The 19,641-nt window shown below is 41.3% G+C and overlaps 1 protein-coding gene across 2 annotated transcripts; it reads right to left on the bottom strand.

Annotated features, from left to right (window-relative positions):
* Positions 1-1,201: 1,201 nt before the first annotated feature.
* Positions 1,202-16,622, bottom strand: TNFSF15 (TNF superfamily member 15). 2 transcript variants are annotated; one of them, XM_077283468.1, is made up of 4 exons: positions 16,224-16,620; positions 7,148-7,169; positions 6,196-6,240; positions 1,202-3,930 (listed from the first exon to the last, which is right to left on the bottom strand). In XM_077283468.1, exons 1-4 carry the CDS (start codon positions 16,413-16,415, stop codon positions 3,521-3,523), a joined length of 669 nt encoding a protein of 222 aa, XP_077139583.1. In that variant the 5' UTR covers positions 16,416-16,620; the 3' UTR covers positions 1,202-3,520. The 2 variants fall into 2 exon arrangements, with proteins under 2 accessions (XP_077139583.1, XP_077139584.1); XM_077283469.1 differs by lacking the exon at positions 6,196-6,240 and having other exon boundaries at positions 16,224-16,622.
* Positions 16,623-19,641: the final 3,019 nt, after the last annotated feature.

The following is a 19,641-nucleotide window of genomic DNA, read 5'->3' as shown; positions in this document are numbered from 1 at the left end:
GCCGCCATTAACCAATCACAAGCCGTGACGTCACGGGAGGCTGGACACGCGCACTTTTTAAAATGGGCGCCTGTCCAGCCTCCCGTGACGTCCCGGCTTGTGATTGGTTGCGCCGCGGTCAACCAATCACAAGCCGGGAGGCTGGACACGCGCCCATTTTAAAATTTTAAAATGCGCGCGTGTCCAGCCTCCCGGCTTGTGATTGGTTGACCGCGGCGCAACCAATCACAAGCCGGGACGTCACGGGAGGCTGGACACGCGCCCATTTTAAAATTTTAAAATGTGCGCGTGTCCAGCCTCCCGGCTTGTGATTGGTTGACCGCGGCGCAACCAATCACAAGCCGGGACGTCACGGGAGGCTGGACACGCGCCCATTTTAAAAAGCGCGCGTGTCCAGCCTCCCGTGACGTCACGGCTTGTGATTGGTTAATGGCGGCCATGTTGCCGGGACGCGGACCAATCACAGCAAGCCGTGACGTAATTTCGTCACGGCTTGCTGTGATTGGTCCGCGTCCCGGCAACATGGCGCCGTGACCAATCATAAGCCGGGACGTCACTGGAGGCTGGACACGCGCGCTTTTTAAAATGGGCGCGTGTCCAGCCTCCCGTGACGTCCCGGCTTGTGATTGGTTGCGCCGCGGTCAACCAATCACAAGCCGGGAGGCTGGACACGCGCACATTTTAAAATTTTAAAATGGGCGCGTGTCCAGCCTCCCGTGACGTCCCGGCTTGTGATTGGTTAATGGCGGCCATGTTGCCGGGACGCGGACCAATCACAGCAAGCCGTGACGTAATTTCGTCACGGCTTGCTGTGATTGGTCCGCGTCCCGGCAACATGGCCGCCCTGACCAATCACAAGCCGGGACTTCACGTAACCAAGTAAAAGCTCGAATTTTAAACAAACAACGCTGCCGGTTCCCTCGCTGAGGTCCAGGCTGCGTCGGACAGGTGAGTATAGCGATATTTTTTATTTTAATTCTTTCTTTTACACATTTATATGGATCCCAGGGCCTGAAGGAGAGTTTCCTCTCCTTCAGACCCTGGGAACCATCAGGAATACCGTCCGATACTTGAGTCCCATTGACTTGTATTGGTATCGGGTATCGGTATCGGATTGGATCCGATACTTTGCCGGTATCGGCCGATACTTTCCGATACCGATACTTTCAAGTATCGGACGGTATCGCTCAACACTATTCAGGACCCAAAACAAAAAGTTCATGGTCAAAATTGAGAAATTTCCAGATAGGTTTATATGGCGTCTGGTTGAGATATGGCTGGGGACTCTTCATGGAAGAAAATTGATCCCTTGTTTTGGGGTCTAGTGGTGATACTATGATCTGGCAATTATACCATGTACTGTGCCAAATGTATCAATATGTAGGTTAGATATCTGTTGTTCATGGGTTTAGCTATTAAAGACAGACAGATGAGGAAAATTTGAGAACTACAAATGGTCTCGTTAAAGAGATTCTGAGGGAAACAATTGCTGTACATTTTCTATTCCATTTCTCAGACAAGAAAGAATATGGGGCCAATTCATCAAAGCTTTTATGCTACAAAAGTGGTGTAAAGGTTTTGAAAACTTACAACATTTTTGGGCAATGTGGAGCTGAACCAAAACTTTGCCATTTTTGGAGTTTTTGCACCTATTTGGATCAGCTTTGAGAGCCGGGGCGGCAATGTGGCTATGCCCCCATCGAAATAATCAAATCTTATGGCATTTTTATGCCATATTTTATAAGTTAACCCTATATCTGCAAGTTAATGGCATTATTTTACATTTCAGGTTCCCTTTAATAAATCGGCCCCTTGGTCTGTAAAAAAAAAAGGAACATGTCCATAGAACATAATGCGGATGTGTACATGAATCACGGATGAATCACGGACATCTGAGGGAGGCTTTACTTGAATTTAAGTCCATTTTATCTCTGCCTTTTGCTAATCCAGTGGGCAGTTTTACTTAGTGATTGACATCTATCTCTGCATTTATGTAGAAAACGTCAATCACTTATTAGGACAGCCCACTGGACTTTTAAATAGTATATTGAGTATTTCCTATAAAAATATATTCATAAATTTGCTTAGATCCTTCTATGCCTCCTATAGATCAAACACCATGTTCATTGTCACAGGTTCCCGTTAAATAGCTCTTAATGTGCAATGAATTGCTTGTACTAATCTCTTGTTACAACCTGAATCTGTCCAGAGCTGCAATCACTAATCCACAGGCTGAAAACTGCCAACATTCCCTTCTGGCTCAGTGACTACACAGAGCTTGTTTTCCGTGTATTGAATTCTAGGAAGAGACACCTTCATACCGGGGACTGTGCAATAGTCTCATGCCGGGGACTAAGAACTAATCTCAGACCGGGGGCTGTGCAATAATCTCACTGTGCAATAATCTCATACCGGGGACTGTGCAATAATCTCCTATCGGGGACTGGGAAATAATCTCCTACCGGGGACTGTGCAATAATCTCACTGTGCAATAATCTCCTATCTGGGACTGGGAAATAATCTCCTACCGGGGACTGTGCAATAATCTCACTGTGCAATAATCTCCTATCTGGGACTGGGAAATAATCTCCTACCGGGGACTGTGCAATAATCTCACTGTGCAATAATCTCCTATCTGGGACTGGGAAATAATCTCCTACCGGGGACTGTGCAATAATCTCATACTGGGAACTGTGCAATAATCTCCTATTGGGGACTGTGAAATAATCTCCTATTGGGGACTGTGCAATAATCTCCTTTTGGGGACTGTGCAATAATCTCATACCGGGGACTGTGCAATAGTCTCATGCCAGGGACTGTGAACTAATCTCATACCGGGAAATGTGCAATAATTTCAAACCGGGGACTGTGAACTAAGCTCATACTGGGGACTGTGAACTAATCTCATACCGGGGAATGTGCAATAATCTCATACTGGGACTGTGAACTAATCTCATACCAGGGACTGTGCAATAATCTCATACAGGAAGAAATAAGTGTCCTAGTTCGCGAGATCAGCTGACATGGAGAAGTTAGATAAAGGGTTGACTTTTACACCATCCTATAATTAGCAGAGATGAAGAAATTATAAACTGAAATGTTTAACATTAGCACATCCTGAAAAATGTTCACTTGGTCATAGCTGACATGAAAGGATCATGTTCAATTAATTTGGTCATATATAAATAACTCTACGCAAAACAAGCTATTAATAAAAAAATATATATGTGTGTGGGGTAAAATAACTTACATGAACATTTTAAGTTAAACTTTGAATGGTCAGAGGTGCTCACTTCCAGAGATGAGCGGTGACGATGATGTTGTGACGCCACACTTTTGCCGATAACTCTTCAACGATAGGCAAGTATCGGGCTCGTATCTCAGCAAATGTGTATGGTCATACCATCATCATTTCCCCTTACCTGTGAAAGTGAGCAGCACCAAAAAATCCCTTTAAAGATAAGGCTCAATAACAGTGTCGATCAGCAGTCTACTCACAACAGTAATCCAACATCCTCCATTACACCAGGAAAGCACCAAAGAAGGTTTTGTGTTCAACAGAGATGTCAAGTGGAGTGCTAGGATTTATATGCACCTTCAGCCGATCATTCTTGTACAGATGAAGAAGACCACCCAAATAAATGGGTTGGTATTTTTTATTGCCCTTTGTACAAATTGAAATTCCACTGAGAATAATTTCCGGCTCCGGATAGTTGGGGTTGGACTTCATGATGCTCTGTGATATAGTCTTGTCATCAAGGCACGTATTACTTGGAGGGCGGAAAGACAATTGAGAATACACAAAATAAAATCCTTCTTCGGGAATGATGATGGATTTGTTGGAATATATCATTCCATTTCTGAGAAATGCCAGGCCAAGGGCAGGTTCCCATTGCAGATCTTCAGCACTTGCATCAGTTTGTCTTGTGCCTGGGAAGATAATAGCAGTTTATGCATTAGTTAGATGTTGAGTTAGATCGAACAACTTAGTTGTCTGACATAAATCGTGCACAACAAGAAAGTTCCCAACGTTAATGCTAAGAGAGTCCATAGTGCCCAAAGGAAGCCAAATGTCTGTTTGGCCCATTTGCTTGATTGGTATTGGTCAGCATACTGCATACTCTACGCTATTGTATACTTTTGCATCCAGTTAAAAAATGGAGACGTCTTCTAGCACATTTCAACCTAAGAAAAAATGCAGCATTTTTCAATACAAACAAAGTGAATGTGATTTCAGAAATCTCATGTGCAAACTGCTTACCGTACTTTTTCCTTGAGGATTTGAACCATCAAAGTCTTTTCTCAAATCTGCAGTATGTCTATTATGTCAATGTTTTAGCAGCATTTTTCATTCATTCAAATACATGGGAAAAAATGCAAGTAAAAATGCATCTAAAATGCACGTATTTTAGGCAACACAGAAAAAAATATACTGCAAATACTCTAGGTGTGCACATCGCCTAAACGATTGCATAACAGAACATGGCATTGAGTAAAGACAGTCATAGGCCTTCATTACAAGTATATAACTGATAGCTCCAGTTTTGGCATTGAAATATATTTAATTATACAAGACAGGACTCCAGCAGCTAAGAAGCAACCTCATTCCTTAGTGTGCATACTGATGAGAGACAGGCAGAAAATAGGGTGTCTCTGGTGAACGCTTTGCCTAGTGCTTTCTTGCTTCTCCTAAGGTTGGAGAACAAGAATCCATAGCATGTATACACTGGGTCAGAAGGAACTTTCCAGCCCCTGATCTACCAGTGCTCAGAGCAGAAGGAAGCTGGAGAATCAATCACTGGGATTGCTGAACATCTGACACAAACAGAGCTGCCATTTCATTTCCAATGAGGCCTGGCTCAACATTGGCACCTTCAAAGTATCAGTGGAGCATTTCTGAAGTTCTCAGAACTCTCTAAGTTCTGATTGTCTCTCAGATGCTCCAGTTGTGTAAATGTCCATACTTATACAGTTACAATATGCAGAGAGCTTACTGGAACCGCAGGGGAGGCTCCAGTGACATAACCACCCTTAAATATCCATATATGGACATTTACATCACTGAGGCTTCCCCAGGCAGACTCAGTGTTTAGGGTCGTTTCTGTGCAAAATCTCCCAGGCTAGCCTACTAGTTGTAATTTGGGCATGCCATGGTAGCTCCTCTAAGATGATATTTTAGGTAAGGTCTCATTCATACTTTAGTTTTACCAGTACGTTCATTTCAGTGGGATATTAACCTGTGGAAACCCAGTCTAGACTGTAACCCAGTACCGTTGCATACATTGAAGCCTTCTGCAACTGTCCCATTGATCTTCAGAAATTGTCCCATTCATCTGAGTGAGGCTTACAGGTAGCTATGCACTTGTTTCAGAAACAACCAAATGCAGACAGAACAAATTCATCAGTCGCGGGAATTTCTGTCACATGTGGATGTACATTTACAGGTCTCTGCACCAACAACGAATTGGACGTCTACAATGCAGGAGAAAAGTCTTAGAAGAAAATTCATCAAGACTGGCATAGTGTACAATTGCACTATGCCAGCCTTGGCACTATGCTAGTCTTGCTGAAAAAAAGGCGCTAAATTCATTACGAGATGCACACCACTTAGTGAGTTAGGTGACTTTTCTAAGTGGCATTCAATGCACCAGAAAAGCTATTCCACTTTTTAGGATTCCTTCTTCCAATAGTTGGCACTAGAGTTCTCTGAAGAGACCATTTGCGAATTTAAGTCCTTAAGACTTAAGACTTAATATTCCATTTCCAACCTTTAGAGTTAATCATTGACCGCAGAGGTCACGTGCCTTATTCCCGCCATAATACCTCACCAATGGGATCCATGATGCAAGTAGTATGGCAATTGACCTCTAAAGCCCCTGAAAATAAAGGCTGAGAATAAAATCAGTATTGAATTGTTGGGTTAGTGCTGTTTCTTTTGTGTTTATTCATTATTTTTCTTACTACATCTCGACATCAGGAGCTTTGTTTTTTATTTTGTCCTTTTTAATTTCTTGATAAGTTAGGTAACCCCTTTAAATGTAAATAAAAGGAAACTGCTAGTTACAGTGACAGTACTGTGTTAATAGGTAACAAGACATAAAGATAGCATGAAATAATGTTTAAAAAAAACTCTAAAAACTTTTCAAGGGTCTTTGTTTTTTAAAGATTGAAATTTAGACTCAGTAGAATCAGTACCTGTTAGGTGAGCCTTGGGTCTTTTATCGAAGGCCGGATTGGTCCCTTAATTAAAATAATAATGATTATTGCCCCATCATGTGAAATAGAAATAATAAAAAAATGCAAATTAGGAAAACAATTACATTTATGGCCTGCAGGCCTTTCACTGCCATAATTGAGGTAGGAGTGTTCATAGGAGGACATTAACAATATTATTTAAAGGAATTTTCTTAACAAGATTTCACACCACAAACTATTTATATGAGCATGTCGCTCTTTGCAGAGAAAGTTCAGCAATACCATTACATGGCCAATCCGATCCTCCGTTCCTGGTAAATCAGCTTTTAAATTAATATGCAAATGAAGCTGAATGACCATTGTAGATCTGAAACCTTTGTCACTCCAGCTCTATTCTCAGCACACCATGACCACCTCCTGCTGCTTGTGTGATGGCTTCTTTGTCTAAAGTCCCACAGCATAGAGGCTGTCTGTCAGGCAGGAAGATGTGGCGCTGGGTGGGGAATAGAGCTGGAGTGACAGAGGCTTCAGATCTACTATAATCCTTCAGCCTCATTTGCATATAAATTTAAACCCTTATATCTCAGCAATGGAGGAACGACTGGCCATATAAAGGTAATTCTCAACTTGTCTTTATATGGAGGCAGTGCTGGAAGGGAATAGAGCTGCAGTGACGGAGGCTTCAGATCTACCATAGCCATTTCCATATCAATTCAAATGCTGATTTCTCAGCAGTAATAGAGAAAGGACCGGCCATGTAAAGGTATTGCTGGACTTGTCTTTGAAAGAGCTACATGTACTTATAAGTAGTTTGGAGAGTGAAATCTTGATGACAGATTCTCTTGAAAACTTAATCTAATATAAAGGTATAATTTGTATTTTTCAGCCAGTCTCCTATCGATTAATTACACTTTAAACTACCCAATAGAAATTAAAGTTCATATAAACTTACCTTGCTGTTTGTCCATGTGTCCCTGTAAGTAAAGATGAAAATAATTAGTGAAAATAATAATAGTAATACAAAATTCTAGATTTTTCACTGATAATACATGAAAGGTGCAAGCAGTAATAATAAAGTTTTAGCTTTAAAAATTGCAATGTATCCTCTCAATATCTGTCATACTGCCGCCAATTATTATCATTGTATTTTGTGTTTTTTTTTATTTACCATGATCACTAAACAGTAAAACCGGCCTGTTAATATGATTGTTCAGGTCAGCATGAACACGCACATACGAAGCATGCATATTTTTTATTTAAAAAAAATTTTTTGCTTTTGTCGCCATTTTCCGAGAAATTTTATATTTTCAATTTTCTGGATGTTCTGATGGGTGAGGGCTTATTTTTTTGCGCCCTGAACTGACATTTTTTATTATAATTTTGGGGAAGATATGATGTTTTGATTACATCTTATTGCATTTTATTGCAATGTTGCCGCATCTAAGAAACCGTAATTTTGTCTTTTTGATCTTTTTCTTTGTTAAGCCATTTACCGTTCAGATTAATTTATTTTATATTTTGATAGACCGGACTATAGCAAACGCATTAACACAAAATATGTGTATTTTTTATTTTTTTAAATTGTTTTATTTTTAATGGGGCAAAAGGGGGTGATTGGAACTTTTGTATTTTAATTATTTTTTTCATATTTTTTAAAACATTTTGTTTTAACTTTTTATTTTCTTTAATAGTCCCCTTAGGGGACTTGAAGCTGTGAGATCGCTTCTGCTATTCGTGGCACTGCATCAGCACTGCTATGTATAGAGAAAATCACAATCTCCTATGAACGACAGCTAAAAGCCGGCTTTCACAGGAGGATTGTAGTGACAGGCAAGGGGGTCATCAGCAGACTCCCCCTTGTCTATATGTAAAATGAAATCTTTATATGTTGAAAATCTGGTGGCAGTTTCCCTTTAAAGGGAACCTGTCACCACGTTTTTGGAAGATGGGATAAAAATAGCGTTAAATAGGGGCAGAGGTGGGCGTTACATTAGTGTGTGTGTTATGCGTTTATTACCCACCTAAGTTGCCGAAATAACTTTGCAAAGTCTCCGTTTTCGCCTGTCAATCAGGCTGGTCAGGTCGCATGGGCGTTGTCTTCCCCCAGATTTGGCGTAGTTTTCCGTTGGTGGCGTAGTGGTGTGCGCATGCCCAAAGTCCGGAATCCTCTTCCAGGGGATTTAAAATAGCGCGGTGCTCGTTATTGCATTGGTGATCGGTGGGCGCGGCCATCTTCCTTTGGCCGCGCGTGCGCAGAAGCGGCGCTCTGCTGGCCGCGGCTTCAGGAAAATGGTCGCCGCGATATCCATCTGCGCACGCGCGGCATCCCGCGGCCATTTTCCTGAAGCCGCGGCCAGCAGAGCGCCGCTTCTGCGCACGCGCGGCCAAAGGAAGATGGCCGCGCCCACCGATCACCAATGCAATAACGAACACCGCGCTATTTTAAATCCCCTGGAAGAGGATTCCGGACTTTGGGCATGCGCACACCACTACGCCACCAACGGAAAACTACGCCAAATCTGGGTGAAGACACCACGCCCATGTGACCTGACCAGCCTGATTGACAGGCGAAAACGGAGACTTTGCAAAGTTATTTCGGCAACTTAGGTGGGTAATAAACGCATAACACACACACTAATGTAACGCCCACCTCTGCCCCTATTTAACGCTATTTTTATCCCATCTTCCAAAAACATGGTGACAGGTTCCCTTTAAGCCCAAAGAGTTTATAGTTGGGACATGTGGCTCTTAAGAAGTCAATGAAGAAGGTAGGTCCAGCATTGGTGGACAGAATTCCATTTCCTATTGGATGATGAAAACATTTGAGCCACCCCTTTCTTCTATCCCTCTATCCTCTCTTAAATGTATGGTTAGCAAGCAAGTGCTCGGATGTGGACGCAAGCACCAGAGTCCAATTTTGATCTTTTGGTATTCGGCAATCACTTTTCTATTTGCACCATTGGGTGAAGGCTAATAGGTCACCCAATAAACGACATTAGCCCCTCAAACAGAAAACCACCTCTTTTTAATACCAAGTGGTCATCATCATTATGTAGGAATCTTATTTTTGAATATATTAGCATTAATGACAATGAAATGGTCTTGTAATTATGAGAACATAGACACGCACTGGGATTAGACAGTTGGTTGGAAATTTTCAGCAGCTTACGTTACACATATGGGATTTTCCCATAATTCAGTTTTATGACATGTGAATTACACATGTCAAAAAAGCCAGAGTTGTGGGAAACCACTTCCTTATCGGCTTTTCTAACTCCTATATTGTTAAAGGGACTATACACATTATCATCAATCTTCCATAACTGAGGATCAGATCGACTTTTTTATTGGATATTTGGGTCTTAGAGATGAGACTGCATTGTTCTAAATTAATAACAAACTCAATTATGGTGGAATGGCACATGAAGTTTCTGATACAATTACGTAAGCCTCGAGCGGATCTGATGGAAATATTTTTTTTCCCTTTATTCCAAAGATGAACTACCTTTTCTGGTCCAAGGGCCACATTTTCAAACCAATCCCAAAAGTCATAGCGAAATGTAAAAGGGTAATACTATCTGAGACATATAGAACATATTGAAAGTTTATGCCACCAATCTCTGCTAGATGCCAACTCAACTTTCTTGACTCCCGCCTTGACGGTGGAAGAAGATCACCCTTCTCCCTCCATTCACACTCCCGAGGAGGCCATGAATGCAATTCTCTCCATTATGCAAATTGCCTCTGCTGAAAAAAAGAGGACTTAACTCTATAGCGCCACCTATTGGAAGTAGCGATCCTACAAGTCTCAATCAACCCTTTAACGAGTTGTGCAATATGACTTGGGATAAAAGCCAAATCAGTATCTCAATTCGCAGACACTGTGTTTCGGGCTGTTGGCCCTCGTCAGTGCGAAGCATGAGAACTGATTTGGCTAGGTGAGAGGCTCTGGACTGGGGTCTAAGGGGTAACGTTTCTCCTTATGGAGAGTGACATACCAGCTGGCTTGTCAAGGTAAGGAGGCTTATTCGCCGTGCAATGCTCCTCTGGGAATTTAAATATGCAAATTGCCTCTGCTGAAAAAAAGAGGACTTAACTCTATAGCGCCACCTATTGGAAGTAGCGATCCTACAAGTCACAATCAACCCTTTAACGAGTCGTGCAATATGACTTAGGATAAAAGCCAAATCAGTATCTCAATTCGCAGACTTGCAGGTGTTTCGGGCTGTTGGCCCTCGTCAGTGCGAAGCATGAGAACTGATTTGGCTAGGTGAGAGGCTCTGGACTTAACTCTATAGCGCCACCTATTGGAAGTAGCGATCCTACAAGTCTCAATCAACCCTTTAACGAGTTGTGCAATATGACTTGGGATAAAAGCCAAATCAGTATCTCAATTCGCAGACACTGTGTTTCGGGCTGTTGGCCCTCGTCAGTGCGAAGCATGAGAACTGATTTGGCTAGGTGAGAGGCTCTGGACTGGGGTCTAAGGGGTAACGTTTCTCCTTATGGAGAGTGACATACCAGCTGGCTTGCCAAGGTAAGGAGGCTTATTCACCGTGCAATGCTCCTCTGGGAATTTACATATGCAAATTGCCTCTGCTGAAAGAAAGAGGACTTAACTCTATAGCGCCACCATTATAACTTACCTCAGTATTTCACTACAGGCTACCTATATAACTATTGTAGAGAAACTCACAAATTGCCACATTTACTCTTTGGAGTGCTACAAAATGGTTGGGAGACTCCAATTCTTCAGATACAATGTGATTAAAGAACTGGATGCACAACACCGTATAATTATTTGCCAATCTCAATGCCTCTGTACTCTTGCATAAAAAAATAAGTAACAGCCACTAGACAAAGATTAGGACGTCTCTATCCAGATAGTTCGTTATTATACAGAACAGATTGACATGGCAGATTGACATGATGCATTTTACTAACTCATGCTTCTAAACCCGTTCTTTGCTTTGCCTCGACAATTGTGGGTGATTCCAGTTTTATACTATTATTTTTCTCAGTGGCTAAAAATCCTAATACGTGGCTAAGGAATCAAATTATACTTTATTTTTTTACAGGTCTTCAGTAATCCTATATATATGCAGTGGCATAACTTGAAGCTTGTGGTTCCCAGTGCAAAATATCTGGATTCATCAGTCCAGGGCACCTTGTTGCCATTTTCTCTACTTCCCAGTTCCTATGTTTTTGTGTAAAGTTAAAATGGTTGTGTAGGCTAGGTGTTCAAGGTTTGGGAATCCTTGCAGCTTGCACACTACACGCTGTCAGAATTGTTGCTGTCAGCGCCAGGAGGGGGTGGGTGCATAATTACAAGCATGGGATTTGCATTAATTCGATCACTTGCCAACTAGTTGTGCGCGGCTTCATTCAATACAAGTGAATTGAGTTAGGCCAGACATGTCTAGTTGGAATATGGCCAGGAGTATGCATATTGTATCACATGACTGCCCATTCCCAGCATTGGCACCAGAGAATCCTGACAGTGTGCACTGTGCACGCTATGAGGATTCACAAGTCTGCAGTCAGATAGAGTGACTCCTGCTTTGAATCCCAAGCCTGGACAACCACTTTAAGTCACTCATTCTTGTTTCCATGTTGAATACATGGGTTTTTGGCTGCTATTCTTCCATGAAGACATCTTTTGGCCAGACTTTGCCAATCAGTAGATGGGTGGAGCTGGGTGCCATTGGTTGCTACTAGTTTTGAGCTGATGGCACTGCTGGATATCATCTGATTTTGAAGGTAAGCATGATTTTTTTTTCTTCCGTACTATGTTTTCTTTGCTGAACACTGTTTTTGCTGTCTTTAATGTTGCCCATTTCTTGGTTCTTCTTCAAAAGAACATGAACAGCCCATTTTTGTAAACCCAGTCTGCTTTGAAATCTTTGCCTGGGTGAGACCTGGCTGATGTAGTATAACTACCTTGTGTGTTATTGCTGTGCTCAGTCTTACCATGATGTATGACATGGGACTTGAAACTATCTTCCACAACCTCACTTTAGTAGCAGAGCTTGGCTGTTCCTCACCCAATTTTAACCCTCCTACACAGCTGCTTCTGATTTAGTTAATGACTGTGTGTAAACCTACATATGAAAATGATCATCAGTGTCACTTGTTGGTATAACTGGTTACTCATACACCTGACTATAAACCTGCAAAATCCCAACTTTGTACAAGTCTACCTAGAAGAATTGAGGCTGTTTTTCAGGCAAATGACGATCACACTAAATATTGATGTGATCTAGTTTACTCTTTTCTTCTCTTTACATTTTGATAATTTATAAAAATAAATTTTTAATTATTAATTTTGGAATGTATTCTTACTTTGCAGCATTTTTCCACAGCTGCCTGATACTGATGCACAATGCTGTACATGTATTTTACACTTGCCGTGAATGTCATAATAATAATAATAATAATCTTTATTTGTATATAGCATTAACATATTCCGCAGCGCTTTACAGTTTTTGCACACATTATCATCGCTGTCCCCATTGGGGCTCACAATCTAAATTCTCTATCAGTATGTCTTTGGATCAGTATGTCATAGAAGTCGTTCACCTGGTACTTTAGACCATTGATCATGAGATCCATCTTCCATGACACTACATACCATACATTCACAAATGAAAGTTACCGCCGTCTGTGTTATAACATTAAATCATAACTTTTTCAATGATTGACGACAGACAGGAAGTAAATATTAACGTGAAAAGCTCTAGGCATCTTATCCTTCTAGTGATGTAACAACATGGACCTTGTCCAAACCACACGAAGAACAGATTAAAGAGTTCTGCCTTTTTGTGGTAGTTCAAAGTACACCACCAGACAATTGCTTAAATTGCAAATTCCGTAATATTTCTGAAAATACAGCAGGAGAGCTAAGTGGGATTTCACAAGTTGGCAGTTTTCTTCATGCCTTGGTATTGATATACTGACAGTTTTAGGTTTTTTTTCCTGTATTTGAGAGGAGCGTAACTTGGGACAGAGTTATATCGTTTAGGACTACATTACTGCTTTTTTGCTTGTCCTCTCAGTGATAAAGTTCTACTGAGAAAACGCTTTCATCAAAGCTACAGCAATCAGCCCAGTAAAGACCACCATAAGCACTAGACTAATATTGTCTGACCCCCCAGATCGTCAGGAACGGCCATCAGTCTGATCAATATGGCGTCTTCCAGAATCTACCCTAACAAATGATATTGGGGGACAGTAGGATCCAGCCGGTTGAATCTCTGACAGCCGATCCTTTTGTTCTCTGGGAGATAACCTGCTGTCAGGGGAGTTTGGTAGCTGCTGTCTCTTAGAGGACACAAGTGCTTGGCAGAGCCAAGCGTTGCTGTTTGCGGGTCTCCAAAATTTAGCTGTCTTCTGAATGATTTTTTGGCCAAAAGCTGTCTGTTATCTGTTATGCGTGGGAGGGTTTAAAGAGAACCTGTCACCAGGTTTATCCCATATAAAGTACTGCCATGACCATTAGGGCCTTTTCTACATCATACTGGAAAGCTGTAGTCCTCAATCCAGACAGCAGATCCTAAGGAAGAGCATTTATTATACTCAAAGAGGGCATTCCGGGCCGATGGGCATCTCTGGTCTTGATCCGGCACCTCCTCTCTTTTTACGATCATCGTCCTCCTTCCCTACTTCGTGTCCTATGTCATCCACACTGTGTCCTCCTTCATGCTCCTATGCAACCGCACTTTTATCTGCCCTGTTGAGAGCAGAGCTAAGTACTATAGTGCGCATGCTCCAGAGAAAGGCCAAAGACTCGGAAGCAAAGTCGGCACATGCACACTACAGTAGTCGGCAGGTGAGAGAGAAGTGCGCCTGTGCAGGACCACAATGGAGGACACTGTGTAGTTGACATGGGTCACGTCATTGACACGAAGCAAAGAGGAGGACAGCAATTGGAAGAACAGAGGAGGTGCAAGATCAAGACAAGAGATGCCCACCGGACCGGATCACATTGTATTTGAGGATATTAAAAGCTATTTTTTGGGATCTGCAAACTGGATTCGGGACTTTTTTACAACACTCCACTATGATGTAAAAAAAAGCCTTAGTGGTGATAGCCAAAATTTACATGGGGAAAACCTGGTGACAGGTTCTCTTTAGGTGACACAACTGGAATTAGGGTCTCTGACTACACATTATGCTGCTTCAAACTGAAGAAGCAAACACCCGGAGACTGAGTCTCTTTAAGGATTATTGCCGTCTACACCAACCCTATACAATGACAAACATATGCTTCTATGCAGGCAACACTTTCAGGAGACAATACCCCCATACCATATATGAATTAGTAAGAAACTAAACCCTCTATGTGCTTTTATGTAACTCAAGTCCTGTATTGACCATGGAAATATGTTATTTGTATTTTTATACTGAGCTGCAGCATCAGACAAATCAATGTACACAACAAACAATTGGAGACCGGGATGCCCTTCATTCTGACAATTGATGTGATTCATAGAGGCTGGACCCTCACCTGTCAAAGATTGATGACCAAGACAAAAGCCATTACTGGTTTAGAGAAGAAAGAAACATTGTAAAAGACTAATACCTCTGTTTTTTCCCCAAAAAGTACAGAAATTCAATTGACTTTTTTACAATGTTGATAATTAGAACTTCCTGTCATATCAATTATTATAGGACCAGCATAGTCATATACAGTGTATACTACGTAATGGCAGCCTAAATGTTGACCCTTTATATTATTTTGTTATTTAATATTATTTATATTATTGATATCATTATATATATGTCGACGCTATAGAAATAAAAATTATTAGCATTACTATAGGATATATGATAAAGCTTAAGCAAAACTCACTGTACTCCCAACTTCCAAATTGTCTAGTTTTTTTCCTGCAGTACATAAAACTCTAAAAACTTTTGACTATATATTGGGAATGGGACGATCTTTTTCATGCAGTTTTTCCAATATCTAAAAAGAACTTTACAAAATCTGTATAAACATATTATTATTATTATTATTAATAAAAATTATTAATAAAAATAATTAATTGTTAATAATTATTAAATAATGAATACATAATGTAATCTTTCTGAATAGTCATGTATTTATTTGACCTACTTCCCATGCATTTCTTAACTCACATTGATTGCAAGTTTTCTCATTATGACACTTCATGCTTGTCGTACTCAATAAAATGTTTAGCATGTATTTTGAGCCCTGATTATTATCATCTAAGCTGTTTGCACATCCCCCTACTCAATATGCTAATTAAAATTTTGGGAACGGAATAGGGTGCAGTTAGAAAGTTACATACACATCGACAGGTACAAGAACTTTAAGGAAGGGTTAGATCCTCACCTGAGGCGGCAACCTTCCCTGGCAGCTTGGGTTACAACATTTTGGCAAAAACAGTATAGTCAGCCTCTGTAATCTCCTATTTCCTATTTGATAGGGCATATTAAACAATAATGAGGTTTCTGGTGTCCCGGTATGGCAGACTGACCTTACATAATCCTTCCATGTGAAAGCATGGAGTACACAGACAGTGAAGGGCCCCTTGGAAGAACAATATATGGACCCTTTGCAACCCAAGACCTCATCATAATATAAAATTGCACCTGCTTTGGAGGCGACAGTGGCCCCCTTACCTCTTGGGCCCCTGATGCACCAATGATATAAAGAGTTGAGAAATACAACAACCAGGTCAACGATAAAAACCACAGTCCTCCTGCTAGTAAGTGACATCTAATGGAAGTTTAAAGGGGGTTGTCTTGGCTTGGGGCTGCAGACTTGTGAATCCTGGATTCTCCAATGCGGGGAGCCAGTGGGCATGTGACCGCAAGTATGGGATTTGCATATATGCAGCCACGTGCCAACTAAACTTGTGCAAGTTAATTGAGTGAGGCTGGTCACGTCTAGTCGGAATGTGACCTCAAGTATACAATTCGCACAGGAGGATTCACAAGTCTACAGTCACATAGAGCGCCCCAAGCCTGGACAACCAAGTTAAAGTATTACAATTATGAATTACCTTGTCTCTCTTGTCAGGAAAGCCACCTCGTAGTAGGAAAACTGCGAACACTGCCAAGGCGATGAGGAGAATGAAACAGAAAGCGACGGCCCATTTCAGCCTCCTAATACTCCTATCTTGAATACGCAGAGACTCTGAGCTGGAAGTAATATGATTCCTATCTTCTTGCAGCATTTCCTCTCTTGTTGGCATAGCTTTACTGAGTTCTGAGCTCTCGGCTTCGGTTCAGGATTGAGAAAGGCCCCGATGATCATGTTCTTATACAGGGGTCAGGCCCTAAATAAAGATCCATCGCCCCCACCTCCTCTCCAAGTGTCCAGAGATCCACTCCCATCCTACAAGGGAGTGTTCCGCCTACAGTCGATACTCCTCACTTGTGCACTGGTGTAACTTCTGCTCTGCAATGTCTTAGGAAAGTCCCAGTAAGAGTAGGTGGTGATAGGATAATGAACTTGTGAGTGGGTGGTCACAATGCAAGTACACAAAGGATTTAGCACAGAGAGTGAAACAGCAGCCAGAGGGAAATAGCACAATGATCATTGCTCAATTTAACTGTGGGGATTTTCTCCGTCACATTTGGAACCTACACATCTTATGGAACATTATTAGAAGTGACATTTATGTGGTGCCACAAATACTTGGATGTGGAAAAGAACATATTTACATTGTATCATTCATTAACTCAATTTTACATCATTGTGTTCTATTATTTGCAGTTTTTATAATTTGACACTTTAACCCCGGATAATGGAATTTTTCTTTTTCTCCTTCATTTTGTCTCGCTTTCATTCAAAAGCCATAACTTTTTTATTTTTCTGTTGACATTAAAAATCGAACTTGTGAAAAAAATATGTAATTCCCTTATGGTTATCGTTTTTTATGACCTGCAAACATAATTGTCCACACGCCTCAATTTTTTTCTATTTTAATAATATTTTTTTTTTAGAATATTGCACAAAATATTTTTTTTGCCTTGTATTGCTACATTCTGAGACCCGTAACATTTTTATTTTTTGTTGATGGGACTGAGAGCTTTTTTTTGTGCAGGGATCTGTCGTTTTTATTGATATCAGTTTTGTGTAATTATTACGATGCTTTGATTGCTTATTGTTACATTTATTTGGTGAAGTAAAGTAAACAAAAAAAATGCAAATCTGGAGATTTGATTTTTCTTTCTGTTTTCGGAGCTTATTGATTGGGTTAATCAATTCCATATTTTAATAGAATGGAATTTTATGAAGGTGACAATATCAAATATGTTTATTAATTAAATTTTTTCCTTTTTTATTTTTAATGGGTGGAAAAGGAGTTGATGATCTTTTGTCTATTTTTTCATAATTTGAAAAACTTTTCTTGTTTACTTTTTACAATTTTTTTAGTCCCCTTACAGGACTTGAACCTGCATATTTTTATGGTTCGTACTAAATACTGCAATATCATAGAGCTCAGCCTACGCTTCAGCAGTCCCATGGTTGTCAAAGTGACTCACCAGTCTCCCGCGATCACATTGCAGGGGGCCAATGGGAGATGGTGTGTGCATGAAACGGTGTACGTTCAATTTAAATACGACTGTCCTAGGTTGACAGCAGCATTTAAATGGTTAATGACGAGCCCAGAACACAGCACCAACCTCGGCTGGAAGGGTATGTTTCCACAGTGAGTACTGGCAGCGCTTTGGACGCAGCACATGTCCGCTACGTCCCAAGCACTGCCGGCTTTTGTATGTGCGGTGATTCCGCATGTGTTCATTGAACCGTGCGGAATCACCGCATCCTATACATTGTATAAGTGACTGTATCTTGCGGAGACTGAGAATCTCCGCAAGATAAATAGACATGCTGCAGTCTGGAAATACGAGTCGCATGTCCGGTTACGAAGGGGAAGCCAGAGGCGTCCCTGCACGCATAGTGGAGATGGGATTTCATGAAATCCCCTCCACTGTGCTGTAACATCTGGCCACAGCGTTTACTGACAGTGGGAACATACCCTTAGAGACAGATGCTAGGTATATAATATAGCAATACTTGGTAGGGGAGCTCAGCTCCTGAGCCTCCTCCACACAAAAGGACCCCTTCCCAGGTCATAAATTACACGTCCATTTGCAGGAAGGGATTAGCCAATTTTCAGAACAGAGACACATTTATTAAATATAACTGTAGAAAAAAAAGACATGGACCACCCATCCAAATATTGTACATTGAACTATTGCGGCTAAACAAACATTCACAAAACTAATCACGAGGTTTTTAATAGAGATGAGCGAACTTTTCAAGGTTCGGTTAAGTTTGGACCACCATTCGCCGAACAGTTGGTCGAACGTATGCACACCCCATTAGACACAATGGGAGGCAAAACCAAACACATAGACAACACCTTAAGGGGTGACGAAAAGGTTCCCAAACAGCTAAAATTAGGGGCAGACACCAGGAAAAGTGGTATCAATTGACCCACAGTAGAAATTTGCAAATGGCACAGCAGCAGTCATCCATGGGCCACGCATAAGGTATCAGGGCCAGGCCCAGCATTTACAGCTTCGAATTGAAGTTTCAAGGAGGACCTGGTGGTTAAGGGAGCGGTGTAAGCCTTCTTACCTGGGAGACCTCACACCTCATGCAACATTTTTTTTATTCAAGCCACACACAAATTGCCCAAGCATCAGTTTCATAGACTACTATTAATAGAAAAATGTAAGAATAATAACACAGGCAGTTGACTGAAAGTTCAGGCCTGCCTGCCTGAGAGCGCTACTGCTACAGGTAACACACCAGATGGAGATCCAACTTTGAGTCTCCACATTTCAAAAAATAATTGTCACCCAGCACTAAAGTGGCATCAATTTCCACAGAGTAGAAACAGTATAATAGGCCTCAGACACATCTTCCACTACAGGCAAGCTACCTGATAAAGTCGGGCAAATGCAGTTTAAAATTGGTTACAGGGGTACACAGGTGGCATAGGTTTGTTCAGTGGAGGTCAACTGTAAGGAGTGGCGCAGACAGACTTAGTAGGCCTAAAATAAAAAAGTAGGCTCAATGCAGTTTAAAATTGGTTACAGGGGTACACAGGCAGCATAGGTTTGTTCAGTGGAGGTCAACTGTAAGGAGTGGCGCAGACAGACTTAGTAGGCCTAAAATAAAAAAGTAGGCTCAATGCAGTTTAAAATTGGTTACAGGGGTACACAGGCGGCATAGGTTTGTTCAGTGGAGGTCAACTGTAAGGAGTGGCGCAGACAGACTTAGTAGGCCTAAAATAAAAAAGTAGGCTCAATGCAGTTTAAAATTGGTTACAGGGGTACACAGGCGGCATTGGTTTGTTCAGTGGAGGTCAACTGTAAGGAGTGGCGCAGACAGACTTAGTAGGCCTAAAATAAAAAAGTAGGCTCAATGCAGTTTAAAATTGGTTACAGGGGTACACAGGC

This window comes from Ranitomeya variabilis, chromosome 2 (assembly GCF_051348905.1).
Source record: "Ranitomeya variabilis isolate aRanVar5 chromosome 2, aRanVar5.hap1, whole genome shotgun sequence".
Lineage (NCBI taxonomy): Eukaryota > Metazoa > Chordata > Amphibia > Anura > Dendrobatidae > Ranitomeya > Ranitomeya variabilis.
This window is presented reverse-complemented; position numbering and strand designations above follow the sequence as displayed.